We start from the raw sequence: 14,925 nt of genomic DNA on the forward strand, positions 1-14,925 counted from the left end.
TGCTGACCTGTCACACCCAATTGCCCTCCCATGCTGGCCTGATCTTGCCCCTAACTGCTCTCCCCTGCCTGCCCTCCCCTGCTGGCCTGTTCGCCCCCAACTGCCTCCCTGCCAGGCTGGTCATCCCCAACTGCCCGCCCCAACCCCCCCCCGCCGACCTGGTCACCCCTCGCAGCCTGCTGTTCAGTCGTTTGGTCGTCCCTTACTAACCCTCCTGCCAACCGGGTCATCCCATGCAGCCTGCTGTTTAGTCGTTTGGTCATCCCTCACTAATACCCTCCCCCTGTTGGCCTTGTCGACCCAAGCAGCCTGCTGTTTGGTCGTTATATTGTGATGGCATCCCAGACAATTTGCATATTCCTTTATTAGTAGTATAGATATTGCTATAAACATTCTTGTACACATTTTTGCACGGACATGTTTTCAGTTTCCATGGGTATAGATCTAGGTGTGGAATTGCTGCATTACATAGTAACTCTATGTGTAACTAAGAGAATACCTGTTTTCCAAAGTAGGTGTTCCATTTTACATTCCCACCAGGGTTCCAATTTCTCTACATCCTCACCAATATTTATCATTGTCAGTCTTTTTTATTATAGCCTTCTAGTGGGTATGAAGCATATCTCATGTGGTTTTTATTTGCATTTCCCTAATGACTTACAATGTATATTTTTTCATGTTTTTATTGACTATATTTATATCTTTGGAGACACAACTACTCAGATTCTTTGTTCATTTTTTTTAAATTGGGTTATCTTTTTTATTGTTGAGTTGTAAGAATCCTTTACATATTCAAAAACTAGCTTATCAGACATATGATTTACAAATATTTCTCCCATTCTGTAAATTATATTTTTATTTTCTTGATAATGTCCTTTGAAGCATAAATGTTTTTCATTTTAATGAAGTCCAATTTACCTTTTATTCTTTAGTTGCTTGTGCTTTGGCTAAGAAATCAGTGTCTAAACTAAGGTCATAAATATGATGGATGAATGGGTGAGCAAAATGTGGTATATACATAAAACAGAAGGTTATCCAGCCTTAAAAAAGAAGTAAACACTGCCATATGCTACAACACAGATGAACCTTGAAGACATTGTAATAAATGAAACAAGCTAGTCATGAATAGACAAACAGTATATGATTCCACTTATAAGACACACCTAGCATACCAAGTCATAGAGACAAAAAGTAGAATGGTAATTGCCAGGAGCTTGAGGGAGGGAAAATGGGAAGTTATTAAACATGGATATAGAATTTCAATTTTACAAAATGAAAAGTTATGGAGATGGATGGTGGTAATAGCTGTACAACATTATGAATGTATTTAATGCCACTGAACTGTACACTTAAAAAATAGTTAAGATGGTAAATTTTATATTATATGTATTTTACCATAATAAAAAATAAACTAGGTCATTGTCCTCATAAATTCATTTTCTGGTGCTCAAAAACAGGCATGTTTATAAATAGACAACTTCAATACAATGCCTTACAATGAGAACACATATAAGAGAAACCTAACCTGGCAGGATAGCAGGGACTGAAAGGGTTTCTCAGAAATGACATTTGAGCTCTATTTTAAAGGTCAGATTGACCAAAAACATTTGTTCTCCCAAGAAAATAGGAGTAGGGGAAAGAACATCCAACTGAAGTTTCCTAAGATATAGTTGAATTTATAAGCTACAACCTCAGAGAAAAATGTGCCTTGAGATACAGATTCATGAGTCCTATACTCTTACCTCTTGGATTTCATCTGGGACAGTTGAGTCCATCAGTCTGAAGAGCAAATTTCGAAGTGGACCTGCCTGTCTCCCAAGAATGCTGGTAGCTACCCCTCCCGCAAGTGCAAGAGCAAGGTGATTTGATAGCAGCTTCAGGCACAGCTTGAGGAAACTATGGTGTTCCCTGAAATCAAATAAACTGCAGTGAACTTTTGGAACATAAAGAGCATGTGCTTTCCAGTTTCAGTAACATTTTTTTCTCTTCAAAAATTTTGTGAAATTATGACCAACAGTAATTTTTAAAACATGATTCATGAAATTATGGGTAACTCTCCAGAAAGATTATTATCAACAAGTATCTAAAGTTTAGCTCTTTTTTAGATTGTAAAGAATTTCATATAATTGAGAGGAAAATCAAACAAGAAAGAATAGTAAGTCAAAACTCTGGGGAGAGGTCAATGGGGGAAAAAGGAGACCTATGTAATACTTTAAACCAGCATTCGCCAACTAGTAGTCCATGAGGTCCAAAAGGTTGGCGACTGCTGGTTTAAGGAAACCTTAGGAGCAGCGTCACCAACCGGTGGTCCACAGACCACTGGCGGTCCATGAGGTCCTAAAGGTTGGCAACCACTACTTTAAACAACAAAGAATTAAAAAAATAAATTCATCCAGCATTCCAAAAATAAAAAGAAAATAAGTCAAAACTTGAAATGAGTAATTAATAGACATGCACGTGCGCACACACAAATATACATATACAGAACATACCTTGATGAAGGGAAAGGGAGTGGGGGAATCTCACTGTTTATTTTATCACAGTATCTCTCAAGAAAAGAACGCAGGTGTGAGAAGGTACTCTCTTCAAGATCTACACAATAAGGTCGGTGCCATGCAACAACTTGTCTAGAAAAAAGCATTAAGAAAAATCATGGAACCGCCTTAACATAAAATTATTACACATGATCAAAAAAAAAATCTAAACCATTACTAAAGCTGAAAGTTTCAACAAGATACACAGAAAACTTTCTTGATTATGAAGGTGATAAAACCCTTCATTTTAGCAACTGAGGAAAACCAAGAATTGGCCATCCCTAGAGTTCTTCAAGAAGAAAATATATAACCACCATCTGTTTTGTAAGGTTTGGATATTCACTCACCTGAAGGCAGAAGGCTGAGACACATGATCTACTATAACCCCTTCTAAGGGTCTATAAAATGTTTATTTCATTTTAAGAAACATAGCCTGACTCTATACAGTGACATACTGACATCTATTAAAAGAAAAACTCCTAAAAACTCTTGTGAAGATTTTCAAGATCTTGGAAACAAACTACCTACATATAAAATGGGAAGTTGCAGAGTTAATACTAATATAAATTATTTATATTAAATTTATTATACTTTTGGGCTTTTGTTTTAGAGGGTATAAATGTATTTAATTGGTTACAATGTCATAAAAAACCCCAACTGAATCAAAGGTCTAGAATGCAAATACAGTTGACCATTGAACAATGCAGGGGTTACAGGTGCTGACTCTCTACCCAAGTGCAGTAAAAAATCCATGTAGAACTTTTGAATCCCCAAAAACTTAACTGTAGTTGTCCCTCAGTATCTGCACAGGATTGGTTGTAGGACACATCCGCGGCCTCCCTGCCCCTTGTGAATACCAAAATCCGCAGGTACTCATGTCCCCTATATAAAATGGCAGAGAAAAATGCATACAGTTGGGCCAACTTCCACAGATTCCCAGCCACAGATTGAAAACTACTGTTTTCAATCTGCAGTTGACTGAATTCGTGGATGCAAAATGCACAGATATGGAGGACTGGCTGTATATTTATTGGGAAAAAATCTGTGTATGTATAAGTGGACCAGCACAGTTCAAAGCCATGTTGTTCAAGGGTCAACTGTGTAATGCATTCTAGGTTGTAAATTAGCCCACATGCATCTAAAAATATCTGAAACAACCCTCAAATTCCTTAAAATCCAATCTCCTAATATTGGCTAAAAGTCACCAACCCAATTAAACAGATCTATGTTTATTATCACTTCACAAAAAAGCTAAATTTCTGCAAAAAGTAACTTATTTTATTTAAAAGTCTGGCAACTACTCTTTCCAAAAAACCAACCAGATAAAGGGTACAGAGGCTAATTAATTATTTAAATCAATTAAGCCTACTTCTGGTTTTGATTATTTTAATATAATTTCCTGTTGATACTTATACATTAAATTTTAAAATAATTATCTGGGCCCGGCCAGTGTGACTCAATGGTTGAGCATTAACCCATGAACCAGGGAGTCATGGTTCACTAACAGGTCAGGGCACATGCCCAGGTTGTGGGCTCTATCCCCAGTAGGGGGTGTGCAGGAGGCAGTCGATCAGTGATTATCTCTCATCACTGATGTTTCTATTTCTCTCCCTTTCTCTCTCTGAAATAAAACATTTTTTTTTTAATCATTATCTGGACACAGAAGAAATTCAAAATGTTTAGAAGACAAATTAAGAAAATATCTTAAATACAGGGGATAACCTCATGCTTATAAAACATATCTAACCCCAATATTCAAATGGAAAGAAATCTAATGTCAACTTACGATAATAAAAAAACAATACTAAAAATGTTCAGAAGGGTATTTTATAAACAAAGCACAATTATTTCTGATTTTACTAGTGCTTCTACTGTTATTAAAACACAAAATTTTTTAAATGTGGCCACTCTTACCTGTCTCTAGGAAGAGCAGTCCATGCCAGACTATGTGATGTTCCAGCAGAGATCTGCTGAATAGCTATGCCATCTAAGCCACTCACTTTCTTTGGTTTAGTAATAGGGCCTGTGGAATTTCCTTGTCCACACTGCCCCATGGAGTTATTGCCCCAGGCATAAACTTCATTATCTAAAAACAAAACACAAAGAACAAAAGAAAAGCCCAATTTAAATGTAATGTATTTGTGGAAGGTGATAGTTAATACTATTTCTTAAAAACAAATGACTTTACCATGAGAAAGAGCCAAACAATGACTGTCTCCAATAGAAATATCAACTATTCTGGTGGCAGCCAGTTCTTCAATAAGCTTGGGTCTCAAAGCTGTAGCTTCTGAAGAACCACAACCTAGACAAGCTCCACAGCCCCAAGCATAGACCTGAAACAAATAGAAATACACTACACATAATAACCTGAGAAATTAGGAATAAATATCATAAAGAACAGTGTGGTTTAATACTAAATAATAACTTCATTGTTAAAAATAGTATTTATTGTTTTGATTCTTTTAAAGATGCTTATAGTAATTTATTTTGCTGTTTTTAAAAGTTCATTATACAGGCAGACAAAAACCTGAGCTGAAAGAAAAATAATTGGTCATAAAAAAAACATATAGAATGATCTTCTGAGAGATCCTGCCAAAGCTACTTATTGGCTTGCATTGTGTTATATTTGCCCAAGCTTAGTAGCTTAGAAATACTGTTGCTATCTTAAAACTTCTCCTTTACATGTTTTTTACATTGAAAGTCCCAACAAATATTGTGTTGACTAGACCAAGATGTGATCATATAAAAAAAATTCTATAAATCACAAAACTGCCATTTATGATTTAGTTGAAAAATACCTTATCTCATTGTGATAACAATTTTAATTACCACTTAGAAAGAGGATCATGTGAAACAAACATCTTTATTTTTGACTAATACTGATTAAAGATGTTTGAGGGAAATATGAGGTGAAAAATATGGAATATAAAAGAATAAACGACTGCCAATTTGGCAACCCAAAATCAAAATAATCAGCAAACTGAACAACTTCTTTTCTTTCAATGGGTCTTATAGACTCTTATATTTGTGCCATCAAGTTTGGGAATTATTTTGTCTTGCAATTATTTCAGGAAAGACTACTGAGAGGTTAAACCTCTTCAACAAAAAAATGAAGAGCAAATACTTGTACCAGTTGCCAGAAAACTTATTTAAGTATAGAATGCCACATAATTCCAGTACAAGAAAGGCTTGTTAGGAGGGGTTAGGAACTAAAGATAAATAAATTGATAAAATATATAGCCAATGTCATTGAAAATCTAAATCATTCAAATACAATATAATACTGTCACTCATTAAGACCCACACAGCTGTGCTCTCCCTCTCAGGAGCACAGCGTGCCTGTGCCTGCCCCCCTTCCCCACACCCCCCCCAAAAAAAGACTCACATAGCTAAGTTTTGCTACTGCAGTATTCCTTTGCTTGAACACAAGATGAAGAACTACTTGGCTTGCATACATACTGTATTTTTCAACACAAGAATCATACTTAATATGGTGGTGAGTTAGCACTGAAGAGGCCTAAGGGACTGAGATGAACCAAGGAAAAAGTAGATATTCATTTCATACTCAGCAAGTAGTATAATGGTAAACAGAACTACCCTTACCATTCAAAAGTATCTCTCTCACTTTATTTTTTTCTCAGTTTATGTATTTGACTTCACATAACTTAGTGTACTCATAGTGCAAATAATTTACACTTTTCTTTGGAATTTAATGTACTGAATTTATTACTATTATTATATTATTAGAGGCCCGGGGCACAAATTCGTGTATCAGTGGGGTCCCTCGGCCTGGCCTGTGGGATCAGGCCAAAACTGGCTCTCTGACATCCCATGAGGCGTCCCAGATCGCAAGAGGGTGCAGGCCAGGCCGAGGGACCCCACCAGTGCACGATCAGGGCCAGGGAGGGATGCGGGAGGTTGGCCAGCCAGGGATGAACCACAGAAGGGCTCCAGGGCATGTCCGGCCCATCTCGCTCCTCCTGATCGGCCAGACCCCAGCAGCAAGCTAACCTACCGGTTGGAGCATCTAACCCCTGGTAGTCAGTGCACGTCAGAGCAAGCGGTTGAGCGGCCTTAGCATATCAGCATATTACACTTTGATTAGTTGAACGGACGACCGAACAACCAGACACTTAGCATATTAGGCTTTTATTATATAGGAGGATTAGCGACTAGTAGTTAAACAGTACTTCTTGGTTTATAGAAACTTTCCATTCAAATAATTGCTGTTTATGATCATTTGTAAGCAAAGCAGAAACTATTACCCCTCTCTTGCAAAAGAAGCATTGATACTCAAGGGAGGTCGGTGATTTATTTGCCTGTGGTTATACAACAAATAAATGAGCATCTTCTGGCTTCAGTTCATTGATTCTTAGCACAAAACTCTCAGTGAGAAAGATGTAAAACAGAAGTTTTAAGTTTTAAGGTAGCAACCAGCATTATAACAAACTAGAGGCCCGGTGCATGAAAATTCATGCACTGGAGGGGGGGGTCCCTCAGCCCAGCCTGCCCCCTCTCACAGTCCGGGAGCCCTCAGGGCGGGAGGCGACCCGGTGATCAGGGGAAGGCAACACCCCCATCACACCTCTGCTGCTGCCACTGCCAGCAGCACAAGCCCCAGTCGGCCCTGGTTACCTGAGCCTCGGGCAGCCACCATCCGAGGCTTGCCTGCACCTCGAGCTGGCCCTGGGTGGCTGGGGGCTGAGGGGACTGGGCACCACCATCTTGTGGCTGTGGGCACCACCAACTTTTTGTGGCGTGGCAGTCAATTAGCATATTCCCTCCTTATTGGCTGTGGGTGCCACCATCTTTGCAACAGCGTGAGGGTCAATTAGCATATTCCTTCGTTATTAGATAGGATAACTAATGTAGTGAAGTACAAGGTGATAGTTTGAGGTAGATTTTTTAAAGTTTATTGATTGTTTTTTTTTAGAGAGAAAGAGGGAGAGCAGGGCTAAAGAGAGAAGAAGAGAAGAGAGGGGAGAGGGGGAGAAGGGGAGGGAGAGAGGAGGAGAGGGAGAGAGAGAGGGAGAGGGAGAGGGAGAGGGAGAGGGAGAGGGAGAGGGAGAGAGAGAGAAAGAAACATAGATCTGTTGCTCCACTTATTTATGTACTCACTAGGGGCGCGGTGCACGAAATTAGTGCACGGGTGTGTGTGTGTGTGTGTGTGTGTGTGTGTGTTTCCCTCAGCCTGACCTGCACCCTCTCCAATCCAGGAGCCCTCAGAGGATGTCCTACTGATGCCTTAGGCCCGCTCCTCATGGTTCTCTGCTCTCTGCAGCGCCTGCCTGCTCCACACTGCAGCGACGGCCAAGCAGGCTGTCCTGGGTGCTGCCTGCAGGCTACACTTGCCTGCTCCTGGGTTGCCGCAGCGATGGCCAAGCAGGCCGTGCTGTGCTGGGAGCTGCTTCCTCTCTGCTGTCAGTCTCTACAGAGGCGATGAGGTTAATTTGTATGCTCACTCCTGATTGGCTGGTGGGCATCACGAAGGTATGGTCAATTTGCATCTTTCTCTTTTATTAGTGTAGATTGGTTGATTCTTATATGTGCCCTGACTGGGGATAGAGCCCGCAACCTTGGTGTAAGGGGATGACATTCTAACCAACTGAGCTAACCGGCCAGGGCATGAGGTAGGTATTTTAGGACACAAGGCATTCAAGTCTCTCAAAAAAAATTTTTTAGTTATATGTTAATTTCCACTTTGCTGCTTATCTGCCTTTTGATTTAGTTAGAAAACATTTTTATAACACTACCTGGCACATAAGGGATTCCTATATGTGAGAGAATGTGTGGTTAGAGCTCCCTTTTCCATTGTCATTGCTGATGAATGTAAGCAGGAAATTACTGTCAGTCTATCACCATACCAGGAACCTTTCCATCACCAACAAACAAAGGGAAGTCAAGATACTCATGTATAAGTTCAAAAGTTTATAAAGGGCTTATAAAATTCTGACTATCCTAAGCCTGACTAACCCTTTCTCGGGACACCTAAACCTCTCAGATTATTTTCCGTATGAAAATGTTCTCCTTACCCTCTCTTTTGATCACCTTCTTGCTTTGTTAGTTAGTTCATATCACTGGTTCCAGCAAGAGCTAGTCTCTCTTTCCCCCCACTATCCATGATTTTTAGGAAAACACTTAAGTGGTAAAAGGTTTTACAAAAGCATCTTAATACAAAGAACAGGGCTAAGGGCAGGTTTACCTGGGTCACACAGGCCAGTTCAGAAAAACTGATTCCTTCTCAGATATTGTACTTCAAACAGGAGAAAATACATATGTTTTAAATGTATTTTTTAACTTTAAAATTTAAATTACTTTTTAGTCATCTAGTTCTAGGAAATGATCTAAACCTTCATGCTCATCCCTTAGTCTTACCTGCCCTGTTGATGTCAAAGAAAGTGAAGACTGGCTCCCAGCACAAACTTTGCGTATGAACATTCCTTGTAAAGCTTCAATAACTTTAGGTTTATACACCCTGTTGGTATCACCATGGCCAAGTTTGCCTATGAAAACAAACACATTCAAGTTAAATAATTTGTTTTAAAGAACCTCTATTCTTGCAATTAAAACCACTTTAAGTTAGATATAGACAATTATTTTTTCTGTTTTTCTCTCCTTTTATAGTGATATTTCTAACTTCAAATTTGCTGATATACTAAATAGCTCCTATATTAGAGTGCATATGAAATAATTGTTTTTAATTTTTGAAAAGATTTAATAGTTCATGAACTAGAAAACTTGGCAAATCACTAAAGAAGAAAAACAAATGGCTAACATATATTCAACCTTACTAAGAACCAAAGAAATGCAATTAAAATATTATTTTCACTATTGAAATAATGTTTTAAATTATCTTACTTTAATACCTAGTGGGGTATTAAAGAATATGGGGAAAGGGGCATTCTCACATTGCTGACAGGAGTGACTAAGTAAAATGGACAAAGATTTAGTCATTCATTGTACTGTTTTTAATACTGAAAAAAAAAATGGAAACTCTCTACTCAATAATAAACTAGTTTTATCAGTTGTGCTACAATCGCATGAAAGAACACTTTGAGCCATTTAAAAGAAAAATGTAGAGCCATGCTTGTTGACATAGAAAGATATTCATAAAATACTGTTAGATAAAAACCAGCACGTTATTAAATAATATCTACGGTAAATATAGGCCTGCTTTGGTTTTTAAAAGACATCTGTGCAGCAATATATAGTATGTACAAATTTGTGTAAATGCATACATATTTAGATGTCTATCTACCAGTTTTAACAATGGTTATAGCAACATTTGTAGAAACAATTCATTTTAGGTTTTTTAATTTCTGCCATCAGTATTTGGTTTTTCTACAATAGACATGTACAACTGAAAAATAATTTTTAAACATCTCAGGAAAAAAGGCCAAAGTAATCAACCAATAAATATTTACATACCATTGTCTCCTCCTCCAAACGACCATACAGTTCTCCCATCTTTAGATAAAGCAATAGTATGTGAACTGCCACAAGAAACTTCTCCTACATTACTAATGTCTTTTACTAATGTTGGAATGTTACGGCTATTACTGTCACCGTGACCTTGGTAAAACACAACAAAAAAGAAATGTTAACTCTTCTTCTTTTGGCCATTACTTCACAGCTGGAATACACATTACAAAATAATAGAACTGATGCATTTTTAAGTACAGATAAATATGAAAAACAGAATCATTTCTATCATCTTCTCTCATCAAATCTTCTAGACAACTCCCAAACTGTGTCACCCAGTCTGCCAATGACTCATTAGGACATTCTATTTATGCTCCTCTCATATAGCACTTTGTCAAATGCTGTCTAGTATCATGCTCATATTGATTTGTTTTCCCTTCCCACTAAATTATACACACCAAGATGATGATGGTATCTTTCTTATCACTGAAATCCTACAGTGCCTGCTCATAGTATACACTCAGTAAATACTTGATAGATTTCATTACATTTTCAAATTTTAGCACCAAAATCTAGGTATTCTGTATATAAACTTATCTTCCTCTGAACTTAAAAAAATAACAAAATAAATTACAGTCTTTGGCCTATTAATTCTAGTCTCACTCAATAACCATCATCATTTCTATTTTTCTATGAGAATAATTTCAATAAAAAATGTTACCTAATCTTCCAAAGTCTCCTTCACCCCATGTGTACAGTTCGCCATCCTCTGTTACAGCAGCGCTATGTCTGTACCCAGCCGACACACAAACAACTACCTGCATTGCACACAAAGTGAATTTGATGAACACGAAGATGAAAAAACATATAGTTCATATTTGACCCCATATGAAGAAACTTCAAAGATACTGATATTCACAACTCATCCAGGACAAGGCTGCCTGGCTAAAGGGTCAAGAAGGTGCTGAAATACGTTCTGTATTTTAGAGCAATGGCTATATGCTCTACATTGGCCAGGCCACAAACCCTGGTTTCCACCCAAAGGAGAGGACAATTTTTCTTAATTCAATTCACACAAAGGCAGTGTAAAAGCTAGCAACTCCCCCAACCCCAAATATATCAATCAATTACTTGCAAGAATATTATATCACTACTCAAGTCTTTACTCAAAGAGTTGGAGAGGGCTAAATACTCATGGAACAACACAACAAAAAAGTTTAAATAAACCATTAAAATAAAACCTCCAAACCTGGCTAATCAAATAAAACTCATTATATAATAGGAATAACTCTCAAAAACACACTATTACCAATGCAGAAAGATCTAAGCAATATATAAGCTTACATTAATGAAACTCCTGACAGTAGGGTAAAAACTTGGTGAGTAAAAATTAGGGGAATAAAGGCATATACCAATATATTTTGGGGACCACTCATACCTTCTAACACTGATCAAAATCACTGACTACTTAATAAAGATACACAGGAAAAAAATCTATACCAATAACTCCGTATCTTTTCAATTTCTAGTTTGTCTAATATAAAAAATTAGAACTAATTTAAAAAAATTATAATTAAGGAAGAAAGGAGGTACAAAGACTAGGAATATACAACTTCAAATAGTGTTTATCTGAAGTTCCTTAGAGCCCTATATTCAACATCTTATCAAGTATCCCCTGATATTGTCAAGTGGAATATTCCAAAGGTCACTACTTGGGGGTTGATGTCTAAATTAAACTACTGAAAGTTACATTAAACTAAAATTCATTTGATTAGCCAACCTTGTCAACCAACCTCCCATGAAGGAAAAGTGTCCTACATGTAATTCAGATATAAAATTAAAACTTAGCCCTAGCCAGTTTGGCTCAGCAGATATACTGTCCATCTGTGGACTGAAGGGTCTCAGGTTCGATTCCGGTCCAGGGCTCGTACCTAGGTTGCAGGCTCAACCCCTAGCCCTGGTCAGGGTGTGGGTGGGAGGCAATCAATCCATGTGTCTCTCTCACATCGACGTTTCTCTCACTCTGTCTCTCCCCATCCCTTCCACTCTCTCTAAAAAATCAATGGAAAAATATCCTCCGGTGAGGATTAACAACAACAACAAAAAAATTGAAACTTAAACATTAAGAGATTTCTATGTGAGGAAACTTTCATGGGAAGAATACAATTTTAAAATGGTGAGACCCATATAAATGCATATAATTATATACTAAGGAAGGAGATTTAGGTTTAGTGTTTATTTTTGTGTGACCTTGGGCAAGTTACTTAGCCACTTCAAAAGCCTGTCAAATTTCAGTGGGAAGGCAGGGGAGGGTTGGGGGGGCGGGCGGTAAGAGATCAACCAAAGGACTTGTATGCATGCATATAAGCATAAACAATGGACACAGACACTAAAGGGGTGAGGACATGGGGGGTTGGGGGAGGCGTGGGGCGGTGGTGGCCAGGGGGAGATCAATGGGGGAAAAAGGAGACATATGTAATATTATATATGATACTTTAAACAATAAAATAAAAAATTTAAAAAATATACAAAAATATGTATATAAATATACTATATATTTGAAATAATTTTGAAAAATATTTTCTCTCAAAATTCTTAGTTACAAATGCTGTTTTAAATCTTTCTGAAAATGAATTTATTTAAAATGTGAATCATTTTATACTGCAGGATTTGTATATATAATGTTTCTTGTAAAGTATGAAACAAAATCTTTTTTTTTTTTTACAAAAAAAAACAAACTCAGAGATCAGAAAAAGTTAACATATGAAATGACAATTTCAATATTATTTTCATAAAAGCAAGCTTTTCTTATTAAACTTTTAGGATGGATTTAAGATGCATAAAGCAGAAACCAGGGATATTATAACTATGACAGCACATAATTTGGGGACCTAATAAAACTGCAGACCCTGGAAAAAAAAAAGCCTCAAGTAAGTTTCTGTTAAGATGCTACTTCCTCCAAGAGAACTCTGACCTAATTATCTAATATCACACACCTCACCCAAGTTAGTATCTATTACATTACTCAATTTTCCTTTACTATTATTTGAAATTATTTTATCTGTTTGTTTACTTATTTATTATCTTTATCCCACAGATTAAAGCTCCATGAGAGCAAGGGCCTGAAATTCCTTAGAGCCCCATATTCAGTTCCCTTACCTGTGAAATGAGAAAAACTACCTGAATAAGGTTATATAAGAATTAAAATTAAATAATATATGCGAAAATGTTTTGTAAATCATAAAAGAATTATACAAAAGATAAGCCAAAGAGCTGGGGGCAACGCAACTTCAGAAGGAACACAACAAAATCTGAAAGAGCACCAGTGCATCTAATTATTTTTTTAAGTTAAAAAAGAAAACACATACCTTTCCTTGAAGAGGGCCCTGAATAAGCTTGGGATATTTCTGTGTTGAACTATTTCCATGTCCCAGTTTCCCATAATCACCATCTCCCCAACTGAAGACTTCTCCTTCTGTGGTAAAAGCTAAAGTGTGACCATCAGATCCTTTGGAAGATGAAACCTTTTTAATGGACCTGTGAGGCTCAAATGTTAACTTTTTTAAGGTAGACTGATTATTAGAATCTCCAAGGCCCAGTCTCCCATAGCTGCCTTTACCACAAGCTCTGACAGAGCCATCCGTAGAAATGACAAAAGTGCAGTATTGTCCAGCTTCAATCTATAAGCAAACAAATAGAAATGTAAATATAAAATGCTTCTGTTAGAAACAATGTGTTAACATTTAAGGCTGGTTTTTACCAAAGAGGCTCAAAAGCAGTCTTTTAAAGCCAACTAGGGCATGGATCTTCATAGTGATTGAAAAGTAAATAGAAAATTAAGAAACCCATTAATGGCCTTTTCACATTGCCTTTGTTGTGCTCAGATTAACATATATTTATCTTTCCAGGTTATTTACCTGGTCATGGTTCAATGAAACAACAAAGTAAAATGTTGTTTCTTAAAGGATAAAAAATAAAATGTTCCTATAAATTTCTTAGGTTCCATTATAGAACCATATATATTCTAAATTCATTTTAAAATGTCTTAATGAAAATAATAAAATAGAACATCTAGCTTGGCTAACGGTAGTTACAAATGTAAAAAAGTGACCATAATAGAAAAATGAAATGCCTATCTGCTAAAGGGAAAATTCCAGTTTTTATTTAGTATTACCACTTATGTTGAATATAATGGTAAGTATGTTGCCACTCATAACTCTTTAAAAATCCAGATCCCAACTTAATTTTTTAAAACTTGGGAACAGCATTAGGGAAATGGGGGACTAAAAATATTTTTTCTATTAAAATGAAAAAACTGACACAGTATGATATAGAAACAACAGAGATAAGAAACAATCAAGAATCTTCACTCAATTTAAAAAACACTCTTGCCGAAACCGGTTTGGCTCAGTGGATAGAGCGTCGGCCTGCGGACTGAAAGGTCCCAGGTTCGATTCCGGTCAAGGGCATGTACCTAGGTTGCGGGCACATCCCCAGTAGGGGGTGTGCAGGAGGCAGCTGATCGATGTTTCTCTCTCATCACTGTTTCTAACTCTCTCTCTCTCTCCCTTCCTCTCTGTAAAAAATCAATAAAATATATTTTAAAAAAATTAAAAAAATAAAAAACACTCTTAACATTATTTAAAGCAAACCCTGTCATCTACCAATCCGTAAGGTATGCAGATAACTCACGGTCTGAGCATCGGAGAAACTGGGAGCCAGTTTGGGCTGTAATATTTTCTCCTGTGTGCCTTCTACCAACTGATGGCTGCTATTGCTCCCCCAAACATAAACCTCACAGGTTTCTGAGACAATGGGAGCATCACCAGTCTGAATGCTATCTGGGCTAGCACATGTTCTTGAGTAATCAGAAGCCATTCTGCAAACCTATCAAAATTAAAAACATACAATGAATTGTCAAAATATTTTTAAATTAGACATTTTACTGTTAACTTTCCTTCTTCTAAAA

General features: G+C 37.1%; 1 protein-coding gene across 25 annotated transcripts in view; it reads right to left on the minus strand.

Moving 5' to 3' along the window:
• The window catches only part of HERC1 (HECT and RLD domain containing E3 ubiquitin protein ligase family member 1), a 194,786-nt gene that overhangs the window by 129,691 nt on the left and 50,170 nt on the right, over positions 1 to 14,925 (minus strand). For 22 of the 25 annotated variants that reach the window (XR_004966839.1, XM_036304098.1, XM_036304091.1 and 19 more), the window contains 9 exons: positions 14,649 to 14,843; positions 13,325 to 13,636; positions 10,678 to 10,774; positions 9,963 to 10,106; positions 8,910 to 9,037; positions 4,723 to 4,867; positions 4,449 to 4,620; positions 2,493 to 2,627; positions 1,743 to 1,908 (listed from right to left, as the gene is read on the minus strand). Coding sequence is in view for 24 of the 25 variants with exons in the window: in XM_036304098.1 (XP_036159991.1) it covers positions 1,743 to 1,908; positions 2,493 to 2,627; positions 4,449 to 4,620; positions 4,723 to 4,867; positions 8,910 to 9,037; positions 9,963 to 10,106; positions 10,678 to 10,774; positions 13,325 to 13,636; positions 14,649 to 14,843 (1,494 nt within the window). In the remaining variant the exon portion in view is untranslated. Of the gene's footprint in view, positions 1 to 1,742; positions 1,909 to 2,492; positions 2,628 to 4,448; positions 4,621 to 4,722; positions 4,868 to 5,919; positions 6,060 to 8,909; positions 9,038 to 9,962; positions 10,107 to 10,677; positions 10,775 to 13,324; positions 13,637 to 14,648; positions 14,844 to 14,925 lie in introns of those variants that run through there. The other 3 variants (XM_036304159.1, XM_036304168.1, XM_036304173.1) reach the window with 3 other exon arrangements.

The sequence above is a fragment of the Myotis myotis genome, unplaced genomic scaffold (assembly GCF_014108235.1).
Source record: "Myotis myotis isolate mMyoMyo1 unplaced genomic scaffold, mMyoMyo1.p scaffold_m19_p_1, whole genome shotgun sequence".
NCBI classification, from domain to species: Eukaryota; Metazoa; Chordata; class Mammalia; order Chiroptera; family Vespertilionidae; genus Myotis; species Myotis myotis.